We start from the raw sequence: 24,871 nt of genomic DNA on the forward strand, positions 1-24,871 counted from the left end.
ACTCCACCGCTTCGGTGGCAGTGGCTTCGGTGGCTCCCCTCGCCCTTTCTCTCAACTCCCTCGCAGCTCCCTCACCTTTGACTGTCTCCGTGCGCGCCCGCTGGCACCGCCAGTACAGCCGGTTCGGCGCAGATTAGCCTCCTTGAAGTTTTGTTTTCTGCCGTTATCGGGAAGCGAGCGTTTGCCGGCGTGGGCGGCAAACATGGAGGAAGGAAAAAAACTATTTTTCTACCTCCATGGCGGCAAAAAATCACATCATCTCACCCTACGGGCAACCATGGTGGGATGCGAAAGCATTGTGGGGGGTGCACATCGAGTTTCCGTTTCGTTTCACTTGGCAACACAACCCAATGAAAGAGTGAGAGAATATATTGAGAAGAGAGGAGACGTTTGTACGGGGTTGTTGCGTCTTTATTTAAAGATCGTACGTGATTCCTAGCGTCGGTGCGCGCGGTATCTTCAAGACGATCCCGAAGTTCGGGGTCCGCTTGCCGACGCTGATGTTTACGTTCGGCTTCCCGAGCCTTCCTCTGCTCCGCGGCGGTAGCGCCGCCGCTGCAACTAGCACCGACGTTGACGTTCATAGCGTTTCGCACATCGTTGCACAGAGAGAGAATGACGGAAGCACAGCGAACACGCGCTTTATACTGCACCGCCACACTTTCGCCGCCCACCGGTGTACTCTTAGAGAGAGAGAGAGAGCAGGGTTCGCACAGCCCCTTGAAATCCTTGAATATCCTTGATATTGACAGTATAAGTTCAAGGGCCCTTGAAACTACTTGAATACCCGTGAGCTCCTTGTAATCCTTGAAAATCCCGTGGGATTTGTTCTGCTAGAGGAAATTAACGATGTACCTCCGCAAGTCATGCTGATATTTAAGGCCCTTTCGCTTACGAATGCCCATGAAAACAAGCTGTGTTGACTAAAGGGCAACATCAGGAAGTTTCGGTTTTAAATCTCGCAGCCCCTACGTCGTCTGGCAACTAATATGCATTGGAAATCCAATCCAATCCAATGCGAGACATATCGCTCGCTCGGCTTGCGTATAGTGCCTAGAATATACTCTAGTGTGCCGTCCACCGAGAGTCTCCAATGCGGGACGGTGGCACGGGCATTGATGCCTGCCGCCGCGGGCCACCAGATGGCGATGCCTGTCGGCACCATGCTAAATCCTGCGGTGTTCGACTCGCGTTCGTTTGCGATGCGTTGATTGCTACGCGTCGATTGCAATGCGTAGTTCATTTCTCGCCTTGCTGCCGCTTTCGTTGCAGTCTTTTCTTATTGTGAGTGGGTTTTTTGCATCTATGTGTGCACTCGTCTGTCTAAAGAAACTTTGAACAGGTCGCGAAACCGCGATTTCCCAGAGACGCGGAAAGAAACGGCTCATCTCATTACCCAGCGCGTCCGCAGACCCCGAACGTATTGCGGATTGGGACAAGAACATAAGAGGCAGATCGCCGGGCAAATGGGGAGACTCGCGTCGTGTCTTGCCTGAAGTCCGCCCATGTCTCAGCATGGTCCGGCACAGTCTCGAAGTGCAGCGCACCAAGCGGCCGGCGGCGGCAGGCATCACACTCGGTGCTACCGCGACACCCGCTCTCGGCACACTAGTATGTGTCCTATAGGTACTATAGTCGGGCCGTTTGTCGGCCTCGTACTTGCCATTTCAGTGAAGTTCGCGTTTGCGTTGTGTGTTTACTTTGACAAGATGCCAGGCGGGAAGTACAAGTTTCAGCTTGCGTGGCTGCAACATACGGACTATCGTCACTGGGTGAGACCGGAACCAAGTGATCCTTATCGAGCAATGTGCGCATTATGTCAGAAGACGGTCGACATTGCAACGATGGGGGAATCTACCTTGAAGAGCCACCAGATAGGCGCGAAGCACCGATCCAAAGCTGCAGCAGGTGAGGGCTGCTCATCCGTCGCAAGTTTCATGCAAGCGGCAAATCTGTCGTCCGAGGCTGCTTGTCAGCGTGAAAGCACGGCAACTTCCTCTCGGGCTGCGACACTTGACGAAGACTGCAGAAAGCATGATTCCGTGATCGAAGCCGAGATTTTGTGGACGATGAAAGTTGTGTCCTCGCACTACTCCTACAGCTCCAGTGGATCCATTTCCCAGCTATTCCAAAAGATGTTTCCGGATAGCGAGGTTGCGAGAAGCTTCACTTGCTCTGAGAAAAAGTGCGCGTACGTCGCGTGCCACGGTCTGCGCCCATTTTTCACTTCGCAAGTACAACAAATGAGGGAGAAGTCTGCCAATTTTGTTGTGCTTTTTGACGAAACCTTGAATGAATACCTGCAAAGAAAACAACTTGATGTTCACGTCAGATTGTGGAATAACTGTGAGGTGACAACTAGATATCTGACTTCAACATTCATGGGTCGCAGCACAGCGGACGACCTTATGCAGAAGTTGACGGAAACACTCGCGTCCTTTCCCCTGAGCAGGATTGTGCAGCTCTCGATGGACGGCCCGTATGTCAACTGGAGTCTTTTGAACAAGTTGCAGCAGCACATGAAGAATGACTTTCAAGTTCAGTGCTTGGATATTGGTTCATGTGGCTTGCACACAGTGCATAATGCTTACAAAGCAGGAATGCATGCAACAAGCTGGCTAGTTGACACCTTTCTGTCGAGCTTATTCTCACTCTTCCATGATGCACCGGCCCGCCGGTGCATCATGGAAGAGGGAGCAAGCTGTTTCCACTTCCTTTCGTGCCCCACCGTTGGGTCGAGAACGTGCCCGTACTGGAGAAAGCCCTGGCTATGTGGGAGCATTTGAGGCACTACACCGAAGCAGTGAGCGACCATAGGCTACCCTTGCCGAAATGTAGAGCGTATGAGAACGTCAGTGCTTTTCTAAAGGACCAGCTTGCACTTGCGAAACTGAACTTTTCCCTAAACGTTGCAATGGTTGTGCAGCCTTTTTTGACTGTTTTTCAGAGTGATTCTCCAAAGACTTTTTTTTTTTTAGCAAAAGAGCTTGAAACTGTTTCGAGGAGCCTCCTTGCAAGGTTCATGAAGCGCTCGGTATTGAAAGAAGCCACGAGCATCACGAAACTGCTGCAAATTGATGTTCATGATACTGCCAATTACACGTCACTTGAGAAGGTGGACGTTGGACGTGTGGCTGAGAAGATCTTAAAAAGCGGAAGAGCGAGTACCAAGTGTGTTTTTGAATATAGGAGCGAGTGTCGTAAGTTCATTGTGAACATGATCCTGAAAATCATGGAGAGAAGTCCTCTTAGGTACCCTCTGGTTCGAGGGTTGTCATGTTTCGACCCCAGAGAGATGGCGAAGACAGAAATGTGCCTTGGGAAGCTGAAAGTTGTTCTTAACTGTTTAATTGACAGTAAGCTTCTTTCTGAGCACAAGAGAGATATTGTGTGTGCACACTACATTCAGTTCTGCCAAGAAAAGCGGCATGAACTGCAAAACTATGAAAGAGACCATGAACGCCTTGACGTTCTCTTCGTGCGCCTTTTGAAGCATGACCCGGCGTTCTCGATGTTATGGGAAGTACTGAAGGTCCTTCTCTTGCTTAGCCATGGGCAGGCTTCAGTAGAAAGAGGTTTCAGTGTAAACAAGCAGATCGCGGTCGAAAATATGGCAGAGCTCTCGTATATCTCGCAACGAGTCATCTGCGAGGCCGTGAAAACCCACGGTGGGCTGCTTAACGTTTCACTGTCGAAAGAACTGAAGTCATCAGTGTGCCAAGCCAGGCATAGGTATGCGCTATACATGGACGAACAGAAGAAGCAAGCTGTAGCTCAACAGGTAGCCTTGAAGAGAAAAGCACTCGAGCTAGAGCTACAGACCATGCAAGAGAAGAAGACAAAGCTCCAATAAACTCTGAAGTGCTTGCAGGAGTCACCGGATCGCTTTTCGGAAGACGCCGAAGCAAAAAACGACCTGACTTATCTTGTCAAGGCAAACAGTTTCCGTCGAACAGCCAAAGAAAAAGAAGCGGAGATAACAGCTCTTGAAAGAGAAATTAATGCGAAAATAGGGCTCCTTTCCTAAGTCATGTGAGGAAATAAAATTACGCTAACACTCCTTGAATTTTGCCTTTTTGCATCCTTGAAATCCTTGAAATGTCCTTGAATTTCCAGCCAAATATTGTGTACGAACCCTGGATAGAGTTATATGCAATTATTTGCTGCGCCGCACCTGTGGCGGAGAGGCTGAGAGGGGAGCGCACACCTGTGTAGGAGAGGAGATTGAGGGAGAGTTGCGCATGTGCAGTATGGGTGCGGACGCCACAGAACAGACACTGGCCGGAGCATAAGATGCTCTCGCATCTAAAACGCGCACGTCATGTCGCGAGCGGCAAGTTGCCGCGCGTGAACGCCTTGCCGCGAGACCACCGTGGCAGGCGTGTCTCGCCACGCGGCAGCGCAATAAGATCTCCCACGCTCTCCGAATGTGCGAGCAACACCGCGAGCGCTTGTTGTTTCATGCGAGAGACGGCGATCGTCGATTGAAAACCCGGCACGGACCGGCGGTGGTCCGGTTGTGATGGGTCCGTGACGTCGCCCTCGCCGCTCTCGATTGGTTCTTCATCTCGCGGCACGCCACAAAACTCCTGATTCCTGCCGCTTTTACTGCCTGCGGCATGACGCATTGCCGCACGTTTCTGACGCGCGTCTTTGCCACGCGTTTTTGCCACTAGCGTGGCCGTACCCTTAGGCCGCTCCCTGAAGTTTCGTTTTCTGCGAGCGTTTGCCGGCGTGGGGCAGTTCGTTGGCCGGACTGGGCCTCCGCTGCTGCATTAAGGGGTCTCTCCTAAGCTTTTGTTCTATGGTGGTGTCAGAGCAATGCCGGTCGGAGGCGCCGCCGCGTTATTCGGCGCGCTGCTGAGAGCATTGTCGGTCCGTGGTATGTTCGAATTAACCGTCGCAAATGCTTTCACGTTTGAATTACCAAGCGTTTTCGCCTATTGAAATACACATAACTTTGACAGGACCAGAGTGTCACTTCGAATAAACTGGCAGTTCGAATTAACGAGATTCAACTGTACTAATAGAGGTGGCCCCGGCCAACGTGGCACCGTTCTGCGAATTGCAGCATGTGGGTGCTAAGTGTGCGATCCCCACATAGGGCCTATGTCTGGGGGCACTTACACTGACGTTAACTACCGTGTCAGCCGGGGCTGCCCATCTATGGCGTGCCCGGCGCTCATTTCACATCGAAAATAAAGTGAAATGCTCAGTTGGGTAGCATCGAGCATGAGGGGTTCTGCGGCGCACGCGACATGGCACTGCGTGGGTCTCTAGTATAACAAATATATAGAATATTAGAAAAATCAAATAGTAGATATTCGATTCAAAGATCAAAGTACTACAATGTTCACTATTTGATTCGATTAGATGATATTCAAGTATTTGCCCACCTCTTCAATAAATACATGTGCATTTCTTCAAACCAATGGCCCACTTCAACCTGAGAATATGGATCGTCTGCTGCAGCTGTGGCGACGGCAGCCGGTGGGCTGTGGAGGAGTTCTCATTGAAAATAGGTGCAGCAACGCCTTCTTTGGCAGTAAGAACATGAATAGTACCAGTGCTGTATTACGCTCGTCTTACGCTGCAGGTGTGTGTAGAGAGAATAAACTAGTGATGGCATGCTGTAGAAGATGCGAGCGCTGCACATTATTGCCAATGCCAAGCTCCTTGGTCAACGCAGCGATCACCCACAGTTTTGAAAAGAAAGGCGCATTTAGCGCCAACCGCGCTATCCACATTTGTCAGAGAGCCCGGTTTTCGTTATAGTTTGCCTAGAATGGTTGCAGAAAAGTACATAGCCTAAGAATTTGAGATCCAGAAAAAGAAGAGTTGCGAAGGCAATTTATTGTGCCTTACAACGTTCAGTTGCCTTCGCAACTCTTCTTACTTTCATTTTTAGTACTAGAGTAGAGGAACTGTTATATAAATAGCCCATTTCTTCAGATTCTTAAGTTAGTGGCAGCTCTTACCTAACTATCACACCACTTTGTTCTCACCTCTGACGGTTACAAAGAAATCTTATGAGTGCGATACAGAGACAATCGTAAATGTACATGTATATTTAAGTGTTATCAGGCTGTTATCAAGCCAAAATAATACCGTAAATAGCTATTTTGTAGTATGTACATTGGATATACGCTTGCAGCAATGCGGCGAACACCTGGCGTGGTCCGCCTCCTTTAAGGCGAAAGCCTTAATGCATCCTCAGACGGTGGCCTTGAAAACACGATATGCAGTGCAGAAAGTCATGGGAGCTAGCCTCGCACAGAGACGCCCTCGTGCCACGGCTCTCGTGTTCGTCATCGTCTTCTTCCACAGCTGGTTCCGATGCCGCTCATCACGCCAAAAAAAAGGCAGAGTTAATTAACATAGAGTTAATTCAGGCACTTGAACCCACGACCTTTGGTGTTAAAGCAAAGTTAATTAAGGCATAGTTAATTAATATCAAGTTAATTAAGGCATTTGAACCCTTGACCTTTGGTGGGAGTCAAACGCATGACCTTTAATGTTAATGAGGGTGAAGTTAATTAAGCCACAATTAATTAAGGTAGCATCAATTAAGGCACTTGTACCCACGACCTTTGGTCGAAGAAAACAAGTAATAAGAACAACACATTCGAATGAGAATGTCAAGTAACTTAATGAATGTCTCTTGAGCGTGCCGGTGTTACGCCTTCACCCTCTTACGTATGCTGAAGTGACTGTCAATATTTTTTTCATGTAGTGCAAGCCAGTTAACATTGCGCGTTGTGCTGCTGCGTCTCCATCCGCCGTGTGAAGTTCCTGATGAACGTTCGCTCCTTGTTGCCCAGACTTAATGAGAAAAACTGCATGGGGTAGAGTCACAGAAGCACACTGTGTTCAAATCAACCCGAAGTAGACAACACTTGTGTCACCACTTGAAGGAGGCAAGACACAGCAACGGCCACCCAGTGTAAAAGTTGAGGGAGAATGCCGCATCTTGAAAGGAGGGTAATTTTTAACGACTCGTACCTGTTTCATTATAATGTGCCGACACACAGCTCCCGTGAGAAAACATGCCTTGAGGGATACCTTCCATGTATAGGCAAACAACAAAAAAAATGTCTTAGGGACCCTTTAACCTCAGCTAAAATATTCGCCACCAAATGCGTTTTCTCCAAGCTTTGTTGCATGGCGAGATTTCGAAACATCTGAAACACTTCTTTGTGGCATTCCTCACATCTCAAGTGTAGTCCTGGGGTTTAAAAAGTGACATTTTGTTGATTACGTATTCTTTTGGCAGGCAGCTGTTGATGGAGGAAGAAGCGGTGGACTTTCTGGCAGTCATGTGTGATGGGGATGCCCGCACGGCCCTCAACTCGCTCCAGACAGCCGTCGAGGCGCACCGCAGCACGGGAGGAGGCCAGCGAATCACAGCCGAGAGTATCAAGGAAGGCCTCAAGAGGACTCATTTCCACTACGATAGAGCAGGTATATAGCAGGCGTAATGGCTGTCGGGGGCCTACTATGGAAAATCATACTAAGAATAGTGCTAGGTCGAAATATGACACTAGTGCCTGCACGTTTGCCGCTAGCATAGTCCTTCATTTGTCATGGCAATTTGAAGATACCATCAGTCCAGTATTAAACCTAGATAGAAGTGGTAAATACAGTAGCAAAAGTAAAAAAAAAATCAATACATCTACACAGTAGCAATTCAGCACATGAATACAATAAAAAAAATGCATTAGCACTCCAATACATTAACACAAATGCTATCGGTAGTGCTATCGGTAGATAGAGTGGTGGCACATGCATTTCCCTAAACTTCTTCCTTCTAGCTTCAAACAACCTTCTGGATTCTAATTTTAACCATATCTCTCACCACCGCTTCACCATGTGCCGATAATTAGCCACGCATGCTGTTTTGAAAACAGAAACAGAATGAACTATTTAGAATGCCAAAAATAACTACACGAAGTGAGTGTTGGTGATCAAATTTTATCTGGATCGAGCAACATGCATACTTAGAAATGTTCATGCCTATTTGTTATGGAAATTACTTGATGTTATAAATATTTTGTGAGCTTAAAACACTGAACTGCTCAAAAGAAGCATTGGGTGCATTAAGTTAGCGCGCTCCGAACTCAAAAGGAGCACGCTCGAGTGCGCTCGGGTGCGACGCCTTCAGAGCTTAACTTAACGTAATTTTTCCGGAAGCCGTAGCAGGTGCGCGCTCTCGCGCACCGTTTCCAGGGTGGAGCGCGTAGAGCGCGCTCGGTAATTATGCACCGGAAGTCGCTTTTTAGCCGTTACCGTATTTACTCAAATCTAGGCCGACTCCGATTCTAAGTCGACCCCCCAAAAGTTCGAAGTCCGAAAAAAAAAAAACTTACCTCGAATGTAAGCCGAACGAAAAAGCGAGGACAGCATTCGCAAAATAAAACAGCATTTATTAAATTTGAACATGCCGAGCTCATTCTATGTCACCATCGCTGCTAGTCTCGTCGCTATCTTCCTTACTGCTGACATCTTCAAACAGTGCGCTATATTCAGTACCATCCAGCGCATTAGAGATGCTGCATTTTTGGAAGGAGCGCACGTTGCGGCGCACGCAAAAACCATCTCCCGTGGCCCCCTCCAACGACAGACCGATGCCGAAGTTCCGCCCGGCTTGAACGTTTGACGATGCCTCTACGGCTAGCACAACTACTGTATTTACTCGATTCTCACGCTTCCTCGATTGTAACGCGCACCCGTTTTCCGTGAGGAAAAAGTCCTTTACCAGTACCGCGCACCTCATGCTTTCAAACTGAAATACAACTTTCTGTCATTTGGAAAAATAGATTTCCTCCCGATGCAATGATGTTGCGATGAATAAAAAAAAGTCGGTTTCGCCCGAAAGGCGATGCATCGAATGCGGTAGCAAATTAGTAGACCGCTATTAATAAACACGGTGTCATGTGCGTTCAAGCAAACATGAACACATCTCGCTCGTTGACCGCGGAAACGAACTGTCAAAACGCTGGAGACGAAGCGCGCCTTCGTGCTAGCATGCCTCTCGCTTCAACGCGGCGAAAACACGGCGCGCGGCGGACTTTACCTGTCGCAGATTGCATTCAAGATAGGGCCAAGCCTGATCGTATCGCCGGAGTGGATCGTCGCAGATTACGTCCTGCTTCGGTCCACTGAAACCGTTCCGCATTGCTTTGCTGGCGAAAAAACTCTCCTTCTGTTTGCGCCAGTCCCGCTCGCAAGTTTCGGATTCCCCGAACGCCCGTGATGCGGCCCGATTTCCGTCCGTCTCCGCACAGATGATCACTTTCCTTTTAAATGCGGCATCATGATGAACTCGGTACTTCATGCTGATAGATAGAGCAGACGCTGAGAACGTCAAGACAGACGGTAGACTATTGCCTAAGCACGTGTACTGCAGCACACGGAGGAAGCTTCCGCATGCTACGGTAGCTAGGCACGACGCGTGTGCGAGGCGGCCATTTTGAAATGCCGACGCAGATTTGGGGTCATGTTGAAAGTGCGCGTTAGATTCGAGTAAATACAATATTCGTTTAGAAAGCGGCACTATAGTGGCATCGCCCATTTGGTGCCATTACGATAACGCCACCCGCGCGCCGATGCTGCACCATCCCGATACTACCGATACGACGCAGGTCAAAATGGCGACGTCGCTCGTGTACTTCAGCTGGCTACTGGCGCGGCTAGTAGCGGCTGCGATACTGACTTTTCTAGATGGCGCTAACTATGCACCGTATTTATCAGTTTCAGTTAAAAATTGGCGCGTTTTTTAAAATCCTCGAATCTAAGCCGACCCTAGAGTTTCGTATGTGATTATTTGAAAAAAAACTATCGGCCTAGATTCGAATAAATACGGGAAGTTTAAAAGAGCGCACTCTGCTGGCTCGAGCGCGCTCGAGCGCCTTACCTTAACGTGCCCATTGTGTGGGTAGCGAGCAACACAGCCAAACGGTGACTTTGTACAGGTGGTACTACTGTGGCTTCAAATTAAAATTTTTTTTATGGGCTGTACATTCAGAAACTGAACTTGGATCCCACGCTGCATTTGCAAATTTATTGCTGAGCTTCAGCTCATCAAATGCCTTTTCATCAAATCCTTCAGCTCATCAAATGCAAAGACCTTTTCCTAAACATTGATAGTTGTATGCAAGTTAACACTTCTGATGCGGATAATCGTAGACCGGAACAGTCATGATTATCTTGTATTGGCTGAGTGCAATTTGGTTTACACATTCCGAGAAAGACTAAAAAAGCCCTTTATTTAAGCTTGTCTTGTCTTTCCCACCCTGTAACAACCTAGAAATGCTAGTAGTATTGAAAATGACAAATGAGTAAATAAATTCAAGTTCCATAACAAGAACTGCAAGGCGGAGGAAAATGTGTGTGCTGACCGGTATAACAGTTTAGGCCCCCTACCATAAACCTTTTTTTGACGTGGTCAAGATTTTGTGTAACCTCAACTCACAGAGCCTGTTTGAACAGCAAAGCATTAATAGGCCTTCTCGAAAATTTCTACTGTTTTATTTGGTTATGTTTGACAGACTTGAAACTGAATTTATTCTCCTTGAACAAATATCCAAATATGCTTTTTCCCTACATCTGACAAAGTGGAACACTTTTTTTATGCATGCACTTACTACTAGGCTTGCCTAACAATTACCGCGCAGGCGACCAGCACTACGACATCATCTCTGCCTTCATCAAGTCTATGCGAGGTGGTGATGCCAATGCAGCGCTCTACTACCTGGCACGCATGTTGGCCGGGGGGGAGGACCCGCTCTTCATCGCACGCAGGCTTGTCGTCTTTGCTAGTGAGGACATTGGTGAGCAGAGCCACTTGTTGATGAAGGCTTGTTGGGAATTGTTTACGACTGCTGCCATTTTTATTATCGTAGCCTTGTACCAGCGCTTTTGCATGCCGATACACTTGCAGCCGTAGCCACCACCATGGCAATGCTATGCCTAGCTAGGCGTTTCGATGTTCGCCAGCAAGCTTCCTTCTGTTCAGTGCCTTGTTTTTCACTGAGAGAATTCGCCGATGTCAGCAATGGCGCTGACTGTGCCATTTTCATCTTCGTTGATGGCGTTGAAGCGCAGAAAGGACAGCAAGGGCCAAGCGTTGCATTATGCTGGTTCTCAAAAGTCAGCTTCACAACAATACAGCGTTGTTGCACGGTAATGCATACCCAAAGTATTGCGGTGAAGCATACTAAGAGTGAAAGCGGCCGTTGTCATGGGACGCAGTATGTAGTCCGTAATTACACAGGTGTGCACCTGTTGTCTCCTGTCACATTGCGAGCCCTGATACGCCTAATAAGTGTACTGGCAGGCCTTCAGAGCTATTTCGGACATACCTGTGGTGATTTTAGCCCTTGTGAATAGTAAAAAGACACGTGTTCATTTTTAACAGCGAAGCTGTTTAAGCCAGCCGTAATTTGTGGTGCATATCAAGAAGCTACCACGAAAGAAAATAAAATAAACTTTCTTGCCAAGGTGGGATTCTAACCCGCGTACCCCCAGTCCCAAAGCGAGCGTCGTAACCACTAGGCTATACAGCCACGCTTGCAGGTCATCCATTTATGTGAACCATATGATTGCGTTCGAGCGTTGTCGTCTTCGTCCACAGCTGGCGCGTTTGTACGCTCGTTCTCTGCGAGGGGAAGAGGTGTTGCGCGCTGTGAGAGAGAGAGAGAGACGCATTGACGTAGTGGGTCGGCTGGAACGCGTTCTCGGCACTGGAACGAGGTGTCGGTGTTGCAAGTTGCAATATGCAACGCGCAGTGACGGCCGTAAGTCCAAAATGCGCGAAAAGAAATTATCATCTTCATGAGTGATAAGATTAAAAGTTGGCGCTCACTTCCGGAAAATGCTAAGCGACGATCGTCCAGCTTCGCTGTTTCAAGCGTTGCGCGGCCGAGTGCAAGGTTAAGCGTTTATTTCGAACTGCCTGTTTTAGCTGCCCCTAGGGTGTCCAAAAAATCGGACGTTGAATGTATTTCTGACTGTATTTTTGCAGCTACACATCCCATTTGAAAAGTACGGGGGGTTAATAGAGAGATTTTGTGTATTGATCCCCACAGCAGTTCCTCTATCCCATTATGTCCACCTAACGGAAGTAGTAGGAGTTTAGTGTGTGCGGTCACTTAGGACGGCAATGATATTTCATCTCTGGGTGAATTTAGGCTATGACAAAGTGGGAAAGCAACAGCAACTACCTGCCCATGCCATTACTTAACCATCATAATCGATATCATAAGACACTTGAAAGCCCCCTCTAAACCCCAAGTGGGCGTATACACCCCTCCGAAAACTAATTCTGGCTGTGTGCTTGCATTGGGGCTAGGGGTAGTTGGCGGTGCTGCACTAATCGTGCAGGTCTGAAAAATCGGAGATCTGAAAAATCGGTTGCGACTGTATTTCACGCTTTTGTTACCGGAATATATACAGTGATCTACCGATTTCCCAGTTGCCCTATTTTTCAGACATGTCCGATAATTCGAACGCCTTGGCGGCACCGCCACATACCCCATAGAGACAGTGTATAAGAACGTCTGAAATTTCTGAGGCAAAAACGCTTTGCCATCTAATTTTCAGGAATTTTTGCCATAACCGCTGGTCCGAAACTGTGTTATCGAAGCCGTCACCGCCACCATTTTTATTACGTCGACACCTCAAACCGCCGCTCTCGCGCGCCGATTCGCTGGCTACCATAGCCACCACCGCGGCAACGCTAGGCCTAGCTGCTTCGAAGTTCACTACCAAGGATCTTGCTGTCCATTGCCATGTTTTCTATTGAAAGAATTTGCCGCTGTCAGCAGTGGCACTGACTCCGACTTTGTAATCCTCGCCAATGGCATCGAAACTTTGAAAGCACGATGCGTTACAGAATGCTGGTTCTCGAAAGTCAGCTTCGCCTCAATATGCAGTGAAGCATACCAAGAGTGGGAAGGGGCAATTGCTTGCAAGACACGGTATGTTTCCCTTCATTATACACGCGTGCAGCCGCCGCCGTCTCCTGTCGCAGTACGAGCACTGATACACCTAATAAGTGTACTGGCAGACCTTGAGAGCTATTTCAGGCGTGCCTGTGGAGATTTGAGCCCTTGGGGGCAGTAAAAGGCATGCATTCATTTTTTCAGATGTTTTCGCGGCCCTAGGGAGTCTGAAAAATTGGACGTTGACTGCATTTTGTAGCACGACCAAACAGATTTGCTTCGCTATAACTAATACTTGTTATATCCCGCATTTATCATTTCATTATAGCAGTAGAATACTTCATTGAAATTAAGCATTGTAATGAAGAAGAGTGACCTGTGCCTCAGCAGCATCGCCACTGGCATGAGCTCGTGGTTGCTGTCCTTGGCCGAACGCTTGTGACTGCTACCCGTTCGCCTGCATCCGTTGCTATTAAACCTCTTAGCAAGTGGTGGAGTCTGCTGGGTTTCCACCACCCTGGAACTGCGGAGTCGCACTCTACCCCCCATCATGCCCGAGGACGCAAGCGGCACTCCTCCCACCCCTCCACCGGCGCCGCCCACCCTGGTTTGTGCCGGCGCCTTGCATCTGCGAGATCCCCCTATCTTCTCCGGCACAGATGAAAAAGACGTTGAAGATTGGATCTCCTCATACGAGCGAGTGAGTGCCAACAACCATTGGGACGATGCTACCAAGTTGAGAACCGTAGCATTCTATCTCTCGGACGTTGCGAAACTATGGTTTCTCAACCATGAAGGCGAACGGGTAGCAGTCACAAGCGTTCGGCCAAGGACAGCAACCACGAGCTCATGCCAGTGGCGATGCTGCTGAGGCACAGGTCACTCTTCTTCATTACAGCATGGCCAACCAAATTTTGTATTCACTTCATTATATCCATGTTCGTTATGTTGAAGTTAGACTGTGCTTGCAATATTCTCTACATTGCTCCCATAGGGATGGGAATCAGAATGCAGCTCCCTGTCCTGGCAATCCCTGTGAATGGAAAGTTCCAAGGCTACATAAATTTGTGAAATTGGTGTACAATGCTAAATTAACACTACTTAATTTTGGAACACTATTATTTCTCTTTCCTCAATTAAAAAACCAGTGGTGAATCCCTTTAATTAATTATCACCCTGCTCAAGTGTAGGTGACAGCACCCACACTTTCACTACAGATATCAAGGCTCTTTAATGACTGCTTATACATGCAGACTGTTTATCACACAGTCCTTTGACCAACATGAAAACTGTTAGCATGATGAAGAGCTAGCACCAGCTGCTAAAATTTGCAACGTCATCCTATCCACATTTTTCTTTCACATTTGTGAAATCAGTCTGATAATTCATAATCAGTATGATAATTCACAATGGCAGTTACTGGTGTGCAGTTGGTGCAAATACAGTGAACCCTTGTTAACTCAGAACTGATATCTCGAATTATCATATAAGTCGAATTTTCTCCCTGGCACGGTGTCAACTCCATGGGTTTTTCACCCCTTATCTCGAAACGCCACTTCGCCGAACTCCGGATATCTCTAAACCAAGATCACGAAAATTAAGAGAAAAAGACAGTGCCGGAACATTCTTTTTTACTTCTTGCGCACCTGTGCTATCGCTAAAAAGTGAAACTAGGGCTGCTATTTTATAGCAATGCCTTTTCCGATGCTAATGCAGTGATTCCACTCCTGCGCCAACTGCGCCAAAGTGTGCCAATTGGGATTTAGTGCGCCATCCTGATACAATCGACGAAAATTCCGCCTAACTGCGCCAAACAGTCTCGGATTTGACGACGTCTATCGCCAATTACACCACCGGGAAATTAAAACGTTCAACGTGACGATAGGGCGAGCCTTAGTTGCAACCTTAGCTGTAAACAGGAGACGAGAAAGCTCTAGCGCGTACGTCCCGATTAAGGTCACTGGAACCTGGAAAGTACCGCAGCCCTTTTCTCTTAGCCGCCGCGCCGCCGATTGGTCAGTTGCCGTCAGGTGATCACTTTCCACTATAGATGGCGGATCTAAGCCGCGTCGGAGGAGATAAGCAGACAGTCATCGCTCGCACACGCCGCGCGCACGAGTCATCAACGAGGTCAGATTTTGCATTTTGTATAATTTAGTGTATATGTAACTTTCGTAGACTTAAAACAAAACGAAAGGAAATGCCCGGGTGCTGCACGTTCGGGTGCAGCAACCGCCGGGAGTCGGGGAAAGCGCTTTTCGCGATACCAGTTAAGCGGAAAGAGCGACAGCAAGCGCCGTGCTATCTCTGGCTGCATCGGATAAAGAGCGACAAGTTCACTCTCACTTGGTGAAGTTGTTGATATCGCAAAGCTGAAAAGCTCCTTGCGGTATTTCATAGAACTCCCTAAATGCCATAATGTGATGGAAAAGCTTCTTCGCGCATTTGCTTTGAAAACTGCGGTTTGCCTTGAGTAAACAAGGCGAGGAGATGCTCAGAAATATGCAGAACCGAGCAAACCGAAGAGCGATGCAATGCAGGCGGCTGTGTCAAAAATAACAAAGTGTAGTGAGAAGATCGATCGACCTGTCAATGTTGAAAATTAAAATATAGATTTTCTCGTGTGTTGTTTAAAACAACACGAACATGACCTGGTTAATTCTGTTTTAGCATCTTGTAGTGCAGTCAGGGACCGTTTATTTTCGTAGAAATAGATCTGTATGAAACATTTCGTGCGGTTAAATCAGTAGCCACGTTAGAAAGCAATAATATCCACGTGTATAAATGATTTTGTGGCAGCGCTTAATACCTAGTCATCCGAAAAAAAGAATCTTGTGTGACACACGAGCATCGGGATCGCTTCGCATTTAGAACGGGTGGCGCACAGTTGAATGCTTCACTTTCCGAGTGCAGTGGCCGACCGATTTTCCGGACTTCGCGGGGACTGAAAAATCACTTCGCGGGGATTGAAAAATTGAGCAGTCCGCAAAACCGAACAGTCCGCAAAACTCCCCCCCCCCCCCCCGACAGAAAAATATTATGAGGCTTAGAGCAGCTTAAGAAAAATGTCGCACTTTCGCCCAAAAGGCGGAGCATCGATTGCGATAGCCAATTAATAGACAGCGATACGAAGTAAGGATGTTAGTTTTATCGGCCGTATAAAGTGGTAAATATGCGCTTACTAACTAAATAAGCACGGTGTCACGCGCGTGCAGGTTACATGAACACATCTCGCTCGATGACCGCGGGCATATTGACCTTCGCGTTGTCTATTCTTTCGCTTCAACGTGAACGTCGGAAAAAAAAAAAACGGCGCATACGAAGCTAGTGGCACTCGGCGCACGCCCTTTGTACCCATCGCAGATCGCGGGCGCACACTTCGGCCACATAGCAGATCGCTTTCAAGATACGGTGCATGCGCGGCAGCTCCGTCGGCAGCCGCAGGAGCAGAATGCAACTCCCCACCGTCTCCGCCGCCTTCTCCCCGTGCCCCGCGAGCGAACGAAGTCCGCACGCGCCTCCGGCCGCCTTCCTTTCTCGCGTGCGTGAGAATAAATTGCGGTTGCTGGCTGACCCTCGCAAGCTTTCACCCGCACACAGCGTACGGACCGAACATAACAAAAAAAAAAAAGAAAAAAAAGAAAAGCAAGTGCAGCTTTGTAAAACGTTTTGTCGGCCAAGGAAGAGTGGGCATGGCCTCGGAGACGAGGGGATAGCGTGCGTGTACGGATCTTGAAGGCTATATACAGGGGGCACTGGAAGCCAAGCCAGCGGAAAATCCGACATGGCGGCCTCCAAGATCAGGTAGCGTGGTGCGGAGCGAGCGATTTAGTCCGGAAAATTGAACATTGGCTCCTAGATTCGTCCGAAAAATCGCTCGCGAGAATGCATTAGCTCTATGGGAATCCTGCCGGCACATCTATGAAGTGCGGAATATCCAACAAGTCCGAATTTTTGGAGTCCGAAAAATCCGTCGGCTACTGTACTTGTAATTTACATCGTATCTAGCTAAACGAAATGCGGTTTTGTTTGTGGATTTCACAGGGCCCACTGCGGCAGCCATCGTGCTGTTCTTCCCTGTAGCAAGCCTAGAAAACCCGAGGAAGAGTTGCTCGTCTTTTCCGCGCAGTGTTGCCTACGCAGTGTTGCCTGCGCTCGCTCCGGCGGTTGCGGTACTTTCAAAGTTCCAGGTTCCAGTGACTTTAGCAGTGCCACGCACAGCGCCGACGCGGCGTCTGCCTTGCAAGGCGGCTCGACGGCAAAGTGCGGTTTCTGCCGAGGCTCGCGGCTTCAAGGTTAATTGGCGATTCATCGGCGGACGTTATCTACTCCGGAAACGCAGCTAGTAGCTTGTTTGAAGCGCAGCATGACGTGGTTATAACTGCGTGCCGCCAATGTGTCCATCATTTCTGTTTCTGGATATTACCGATGACATCTGGGAAAACTAGCAATATACTAAATGATATCAATTTGTGTCTGTGTGTGTCGCATGCACACAAGTGCATTTTTTTCTCCACGAGATCTGCAATAGATGGAAATGTTTACGAAGCTTCTCTTGAGAACATAAGAATTATTCAGGTAATTGAATGTAAATTGCAACTCGCTTTTTCGAAATACTTCAGGATGTGAAAAATCAGCTGCTCCAAGCTGCTCCAAAATGCCAAATTGTCTGCTCCAAAGTGCTCCAAAATGAAATCTCTGATGCTCCAAAAATTGCTCCAAATCATAAGTCCGCAGTAGCATCACTGCTAATGTCTTTTCGTGTTTTTCGTGCTTGGTCAGCGGCCAGAGCGACGGTCCGCTCACATTATCAACGGGATCAGCCGGCCGTGAGCGGTGGATGATAAGACTATCATAGAATAAATCATAACGCATCGCTACGAAATACTGGCCCAGGCCTGCAATTTTGTCCCTATGCCTTTTGCTTGATTCTACTGCACCCTCATCTACAGTTCTCGGCCTGCTGATCCCATTGATTATGCGGACGGAGTGTCGCTATGGCCGGTGGTGCGCACAAAGAGTGCAAGAAAAAAAAAATCACCGCATATCCACGAAGTGAATGATGATGAGCGGGCGAAACACCGGGGGATCATTCGGATAACCGTGAATCCCCCGTACATGCGAGAGCGTGAGAAGCGGCGGCAAAACGCCGTAAGCGTTCTCCGGAAGCCGGCTTCCGGAAGGCTGAGCGTCGCGTACATATACTATACATATACATATATATGTACTGTAAGGAAGAAGTGCGTCGTGTAGAGCTCCGCAGCCGGATTGCCAGCGCTACTGAAGTGGGGCTCGGACTCGACGCTGTTCCTGGTGCTCCTGGCTAAACCTACGCTGTTGTGTCTTCCTGTCGGCGTCCTTCGTGTCGTCCACAGCCGTGCTAGACTTCCTTGTCATACAGTTAAACCTGGATATAACGAAATTGACAAATTCCCGAAAAACTTCGTTATAAAGAGGATTTCGTTATATGCAGGTTCGGCACGAAAATTCGAAAAATAAACGTTTACCGTATTTACTCGATTCTAACGTGCCCTCATTTGTAACGCGCACACGTTTTCCATTTTCGTCGAAGCACTCATCCTCGGAATGTCAGACCAGGTACCGGATGCGTGGACGCGTGTCGTTTCGCACAAGTGCGAGGCATCGGAAGCGAAGTGCGAGTGTCACGATGGCGTCGTAGCGTCGTATAGTGTTACAGTAGAACCTCACTGTTACGTTCCCGGGGGCTGCGTTTTCCCGGCTCTTACGTCGTTTTTGACCGGTCCCGGCACAGCTCCCATAGAACTCAATGCATCGGTAACCCCACTGTTGCATCACAACTGTGGGACCATTCCCGTGTCATACGTTGCGAACTGCCACCCCGCGCCGGCCCGAGCGGCCATTTTGACTTTTCATGTCGCTTGGCTTGGTGGCTTGACGATGGCATTGGCCGCCCAAAGTGCCGGGGGCAACAACTATGACGTATTTTCGGTTTTCGCCAGCAAAAGTATGGCCCTTGAGATCCGTATTTGCTATATAAAGTTGGTGTCCATGACGCGTTGTGGCCCTAAAATTGGTTTTGGCTCATAGATATTCCGTATATAAGGGTACGGCCACGCTAGCGGCAAAAAACGCGCGCGTCACGCAGCGAGCGGCAAGTTGCCGCGCGTCAGCGCCTTGCTGCGAGGCCACCGTGGCATGCGCGTCTCGCCGCGCGGCAGCGCGATAAGATCTCCCGTGCTCTCCGAACGGGCGAGCAACACCTCGTGCGCTCGTTGTTTCATGCGAGAGACTACGATCGTCGATTGAAAACCCGGTGCAGACCGGCGGCATTCCGGTTGTGATGGCTCCGTGACGTCACCCTCGTCGCTCTTGATTGGTTCTTCATCTCGCGGCACACGGCATTTGCCACAGAACCCATTTCGCGCGGCGCGCCGCAAGACCCCCGATTCCTGCTGCTATTGCCGCGCGCGGCATGACCAGGCGCGGATCCAGGGGGGATGTCCGGATGTCCTGACCCCCCCCCCTCAGATTTCTGCATCGCCCCCTCGCTGACAGGGGGATGGCCCTGTCGCAAAAAAAAAAATATGGCCACCAGCATTCTTCAAAAGTATTTTTCGCGAGTACCAGTGGTACCAGCCATGTAGAAATAAAGCTAGCTCGCTCACAAGCTTAGTTGTATTCCGTAGGAGTGTGGTGTTGCGAAGTGTCCGTAGTTATTTTTTCTCATGAACACCTTAAACCTCCTGGCGCCTGCCGTGCCTTACTCGTCCTGTCGGTGGCATCGAATGAACGAGGGGACGTCCCTTACGCCGAGGTCCCCTATAGCGCCTTCGCGCCTGATTAACTTAGTTTCCCCTTGGGGTGTCAACGGTTGCCTCATTGGCTGTCATCGGCTCCGCGACCAACCTGCTTAATGAAAGAGATCTCTTGCTGAAGTGTTCGTATATAAATAATAACAACTAAGAGCTAAACTAAGAACTACGCATAGGCAACCTTTTTTAACTGTAGCACTCATTGTGATCACAGTTACACGTTGACAATATCCAGTACGAGCACAGTACCGTTCGTACGCTACAAGTTTTTCATTGCAACTTGGCAGTTTTATTGTCCTACATTAAGCACAGGAGGCTCAACCCCGCCGGATCCGTTTATCTGCGTAGGCGTTCTCGCGGAGCGGGGCGAAGCCTCGAGCCGCGGCTGCGAAGTGGGGGAGCGTGACGTCAGCGGCCAACGCCAGCGCACGGGCCTAGGATGGCGTCGCGTGGTTAGAGAAACGGGAGCAGATGCGCGCCTTGTGTAAAAGGATGACGTCGCGTGGGAAACAAAACATGAAGACGCTGGCTCGCGCTCTCGCCTACTACGCCACATCGTTATTCTTGTAGGTGGCGTCGTGAGTCTTCATACGCGGTGATTCGCATATCGTAAACAACCAGCGTAGTGGTTGCTGCGTTGTAGCGGAGCGTTACGTCCGTATTCAAGAACGTTCCTCTAGTCAGCACACCACCACGACTCAAGAGAGAAGATGGCACCGCCATCCCTACACAGAAGTGGTCACTGAGCTTCATGATCATTCATGGGAATTCATGAGAATTGTCGCGTCCTTATTCTCGATTATTCTGCGCAGTACGACAATTGAAATTTGGAGTCTGATATCTCGGAGCACGGACACGCTAGAATAATTCTTCCGACTGATACTGTGTAGAAACTCGACTGTCTCCAAGTTTTCAATGCGAACATACCCACTTACTGCAGTCAACAAAAAATAATTGTTCAATTTTAGTTAATTGGGCTGCTCACAGCGATAATTATCATCTCACTTTGTGCCCCCCTAGCCACATAACTTATTTGCACAGGTGGTCTTCGCGTGCCTCCCAGTGCCTAACTTTAAGAAAACCATAAAGCTTAGTTTTGAACACCCTGTATTATCAGGCGCAGCCGCCAAGCACATGACTGTATTGGGTAACGTCCTTGTCCTATAAGCTCGGAGAAACCGATACCAGGCTTCGGTACAGGTCTTCTTCCTCTTTCTGGGGCCAAAACGTGCCAAAACCAATTCTGATTATGAGGCACGCCGTTGTGGAAGGCTCCGGATTAATTTTGATCACCTGGGGTTCTTTAACCTGCACTAGAATGCAAGAACACGGGCGTTTTTGCATTTCGTTTCCATCGAAATGCTGCAGCCGCGGCGGGGATTTGATCCCGCGATCTCGTGCTCAACGCCTGAGCTGACTGAGCCACCACGGATGGCTACAGGTGTTGCTTTAGCCGTATAAAAGGCGGGTTTATCGTGAGGAAAAACGGTAAATTTCGGTAAATAAGAAAAGGCTACTATCATCATCATCATCATTGACAGAAGCTGACCCCCCCCTCAGAAAAAACCTGGATCCGCCCCTGGGCATGACGCATTGCCGCGCGTTTCTGACGCGCGTTATTGCTGCGTGTTTTTGCCGCTAGCGTGGCCGTACCCTAAAGTCCAAGGGTGATAACGCAATCGCCGCGCGCCGCATGCTGTATGTGCGAGTGAAAACCTGCAAGGGCAGCCGACAAAGCAGGGAGGAAGGGCGCCTTCTTCCGTGGCGCTCGAGGCATCGGCGAGGGAGCGAGGGGGGAGGGATAGCGGGGCGGCGCGCGGTCGTGCAGGACGTATCTCGAAAGCGATCTGCGTTGGGGCAGTGTAGGTGCGTCGGCGGCTCGTAGCTTTCTGCGTGCTGTGTGTTCTCAGCGCTCAGTTTGCGTTGAAGCGATAGACAACAGCACAAAGGTCACTTCGCGCGCTTCTCCAGCAGCGGCGCTTCCACATGCCGCCAGCGTTTGACAGCGCATGTCTGCGCTCATCGAGTCTGATGTGCCACAGCGTGTACCGGCGCGTCGGCAACATCAGCTGGAAAAGGAGAGAGTGCCGGCTTGGCGGGCTAGGCCAGCTGCAGCAAGCCGCAGGATCAGGTTTGAACGAAGGGAGGGGGAAAGGTCACGCCCGCGGCGGCAAGATCGCCGGGTCGAGGGATGCAGGGCCGCCTCGCACACGCACGCACGCACACGTGCGCTCGCTTCGCATTCCATCGCGGCGGAGAAGGTGCTTCCGGTTGCTGCTCGCGCAAAAATGACAAAATTTGGGGCGAAATCTCTAGGTGGTCGGAGGGGAAAATTCGTTATATCGAGGGGGTCTCCTGCTGCCACTTCATTATGTAGAGGTCTCAAATACATGTGCTTCTACGGAGTAACGGCGGGGAATTGAAAAACTTCGTTATATCCAGGAATTCGTTATATGGAGGTTCGTTATAAGCAGGTTTAACTGTATTTGGTGGGGGTTTGCTGGGTCTCCTGTAATCCTGGAATTGCGCAGCCGGATCCTCCCTGCCATCATGACCTCTGCAAGCGCCACGAGCTTACCACCACCTGCTCCCCAGTCCTCCGTATGCCCCGGCACAGTCCGTCAGTGGGACCCTCCCATCTTTAGCGGTGCTGATGACCACGACGTTGATGACTGGCTATCCTCATACGAACGCATGAGTCTTAACAAATGGGATGACACCACGAAATTGACCACCGTCCCTTTTTACCTCACCGGAATTGCCCACTTGTGGTTTCGCAACCACAAAAGCGAAGTCCCAAGCTGGACTGTGTTCAAGACAAAGTTCAGCGAGGTCTTCGGCCGCCCTGCTGTTCAAAAGCTTCGTGCCGAACAGCATCTGCAGTCGCGCTCTCAGCAGCTTGGTGAGACCTTTACGGGCTGCATCGAAGATGTCCTCGATCTTTGCAAACGCGTCGATGCATCCATGACTGAGGGCAATAAAATCAAACATATACTGAAGGGCATCGACGAGGACGCGTTTCAGATGCTGATTTCAAAGAGCCCTTCTACTGTTGCCCAAGTTATTGAACTCTGCCAAAGCTATGACGAGCTCCGCCGTCAACGCCTCCTCACCCGCCGTCCTGTTCCCCATCAGGAATCGTTGTCCGGCTTGACCTCTCCGTTTCACGATTTCAACCTCCTCTCGCAGATCAATGCTTTCGTCAGGGAAGAAGTTGCTCGCCAGCTCTCCCTTATCTCCAACCCGCCGGAGTCCAGTTCGTTTCTTAGTGCGACCCTACGACACGTTATAGAAGAACAAGTGTCCGTGGTCCTTCCTCTGGAGCAGGGCGCCTCAACTCACCGCCCCACTGACTTACGCTGACGCCGTTGCACGACCACGCCCACCGACATTCCGGGCTCCGCCTCCGATGCTTAGCCCTGTTTTTACCTCCACGCCACCACGACCTCCAGTCCATCGAGCAATTAATCCCTGGCGCACAGCGGACAATCGGCCGATCTGCTATTCGTGTGGTATTCACGGACACGTTGCACGCCTGTGCCACCGCCGTCTACTTCATCCACGTGACGACCCACGCACAGCAGCGTACGACCATCCGTTGTCTTATGCTCCAGACCGTGATTTACCTCTTTCCCGCCCTAGCCTTCGCCCAGTTTCTGACCGCCGTTCTCCTTCTCCCCGTCGTCACTCGCTCTCCCCGATGCGTCGACGTCCCTCTACCGCTGACACGGAAAACTAAGCTGCGCAGTTCCCGAGGCAAGAACTGCGTCATCGTCGCAACGCTCAAGCCCTCTTCTTTCGCCGCCCAACGTTATTGATGTCGCTGTTGAAGGTGTGTCTGTGCTTGCCCTCATTGACACAGGTGCCGCCATATCTGTGATTGCCGAAAAACTATGCCGCTCAATACGAAAAGTCATGATGCCTTTCTTCGGTCCATTACTCACCACGGCCACAGCACAGCACGTCCAGCTGGTGGCTGCGTGCACCGCCAGACTTGAAATTCAAGGAGTGCTCTACTTCGTCGAGTTCGTCGTTCTTCCCCACTGTTCCCACGATATTATTTTACGTTCGGATTTTCTCTCTCGTCCCCAAGCTGTCATTGATTGCTCCCGTGCAGAAGTCGCCTTCTCTTCGCTTGGCAATGGCATATCTGACGACGTTTCGCTTTCCTGCACCAAGTTATCCCTCTCTGACGACATCCAGATACCTCTGCACGCATCCGTTCTGGCACCTGTATCCTGTTCCATTGCCTCCAACTCTACCGTACTCTTCACACCTTCCACTCCTTTCGTTCGTTGCCACATCTCACCACTCCCAACCGCGCTGCTTGGCCTTCAAGCAGGTGCTACTCACCTTCCTGTCTACAACCACTTCCCATTCCCGATTACGTTGCTTCGCGGTGAATCTCTCAGCACTGTTGAGCCTTACGACACCATTACCGCGTTGGAACTTCCTAATGGATCGTCCGAGGTCAACACCCTCTCCGGTAGTCCCGTACCTGCCACATCGCTTGAAGACGTTTAAGCCACGTCATCGACAACGCCTTAGACCCCAAGCAGCGCCATGACCTCCTCCGTCTCCTCGACAAATTTCGCCCTGCTTTTGACAGCCATAGCACTTCTCTGGGTCGAACGACAACTGTATGCCACCAGATTGACACCGGTGCTCACTCACCGCTATGGCAGCGACCATACGGCGTATCTTCGACAGAACGACGCGTCATTGATGAGCAAGTAGGTGAAATGCTCAAGCGTGGTGTCATTGAACCATCCGACAGTCCATGGGCATCGCCAGTTCTTTTAGTTAAAAAGAAGGATGGCTCAATCTGCTTTTGCGTGGACTACCGTCGCCTAAACAAAATAACCCGAAAGGATGTTTATCCATTGCCACAGATCGATGACGCCTTAGACTGCTTACAAGGTGCAGAGTTCTTTTCCTCCCTCGATCTACGCTCTGGTTATTGGCAGGTGCCTATGGCTGCGGACGATAAGCCTAAAACAGCTTTCATTACACCAGATGGCTTATACAAATTTCGTGTGATGCCATGCGGCCTCTGCAACACGCCCGCGACTTTTGAGCGGATGATGGATACTATTCTTCGTGGCCTCAAATGGAACACGTGCTTGTGTTATTTGG

General features: G+C 49.6%; 1 protein-coding gene across 1 annotated transcript in view; it reads left to right on the plus strand.

Moving 5' to 3' along the window:
* The window catches only part of LOC119441624 (ATPase WRNIP1-like), a 72,915-nt gene that overhangs the window by 25,470 nt on the left and 22,574 nt on the right, over nt 1-24,871 (plus strand). The window contains exons 5-6 of the mRNA XM_037706229.2: nt 7,274-7,461; nt 10,674-10,829. Of these exons, the coding sequence (XP_037562157.1) occupies nt 7,274-7,461; nt 10,674-10,829 (344 nt within the window). The remainder of the gene's footprint in view (nt 1-7,273; nt 7,462-10,673; nt 10,830-24,871) is intronic.

The sequence above is a fragment of the Dermacentor silvarum genome, chromosome 2 (genome assembly GCF_013339745.2).
Source record: "Dermacentor silvarum isolate Dsil-2018 chromosome 2, BIME_Dsil_1.4, whole genome shotgun sequence".
In the NCBI taxonomy this organism is placed as follows: Eukaryota; Metazoa; Arthropoda; class Arachnida; order Ixodida; family Ixodidae; genus Dermacentor; species Dermacentor silvarum.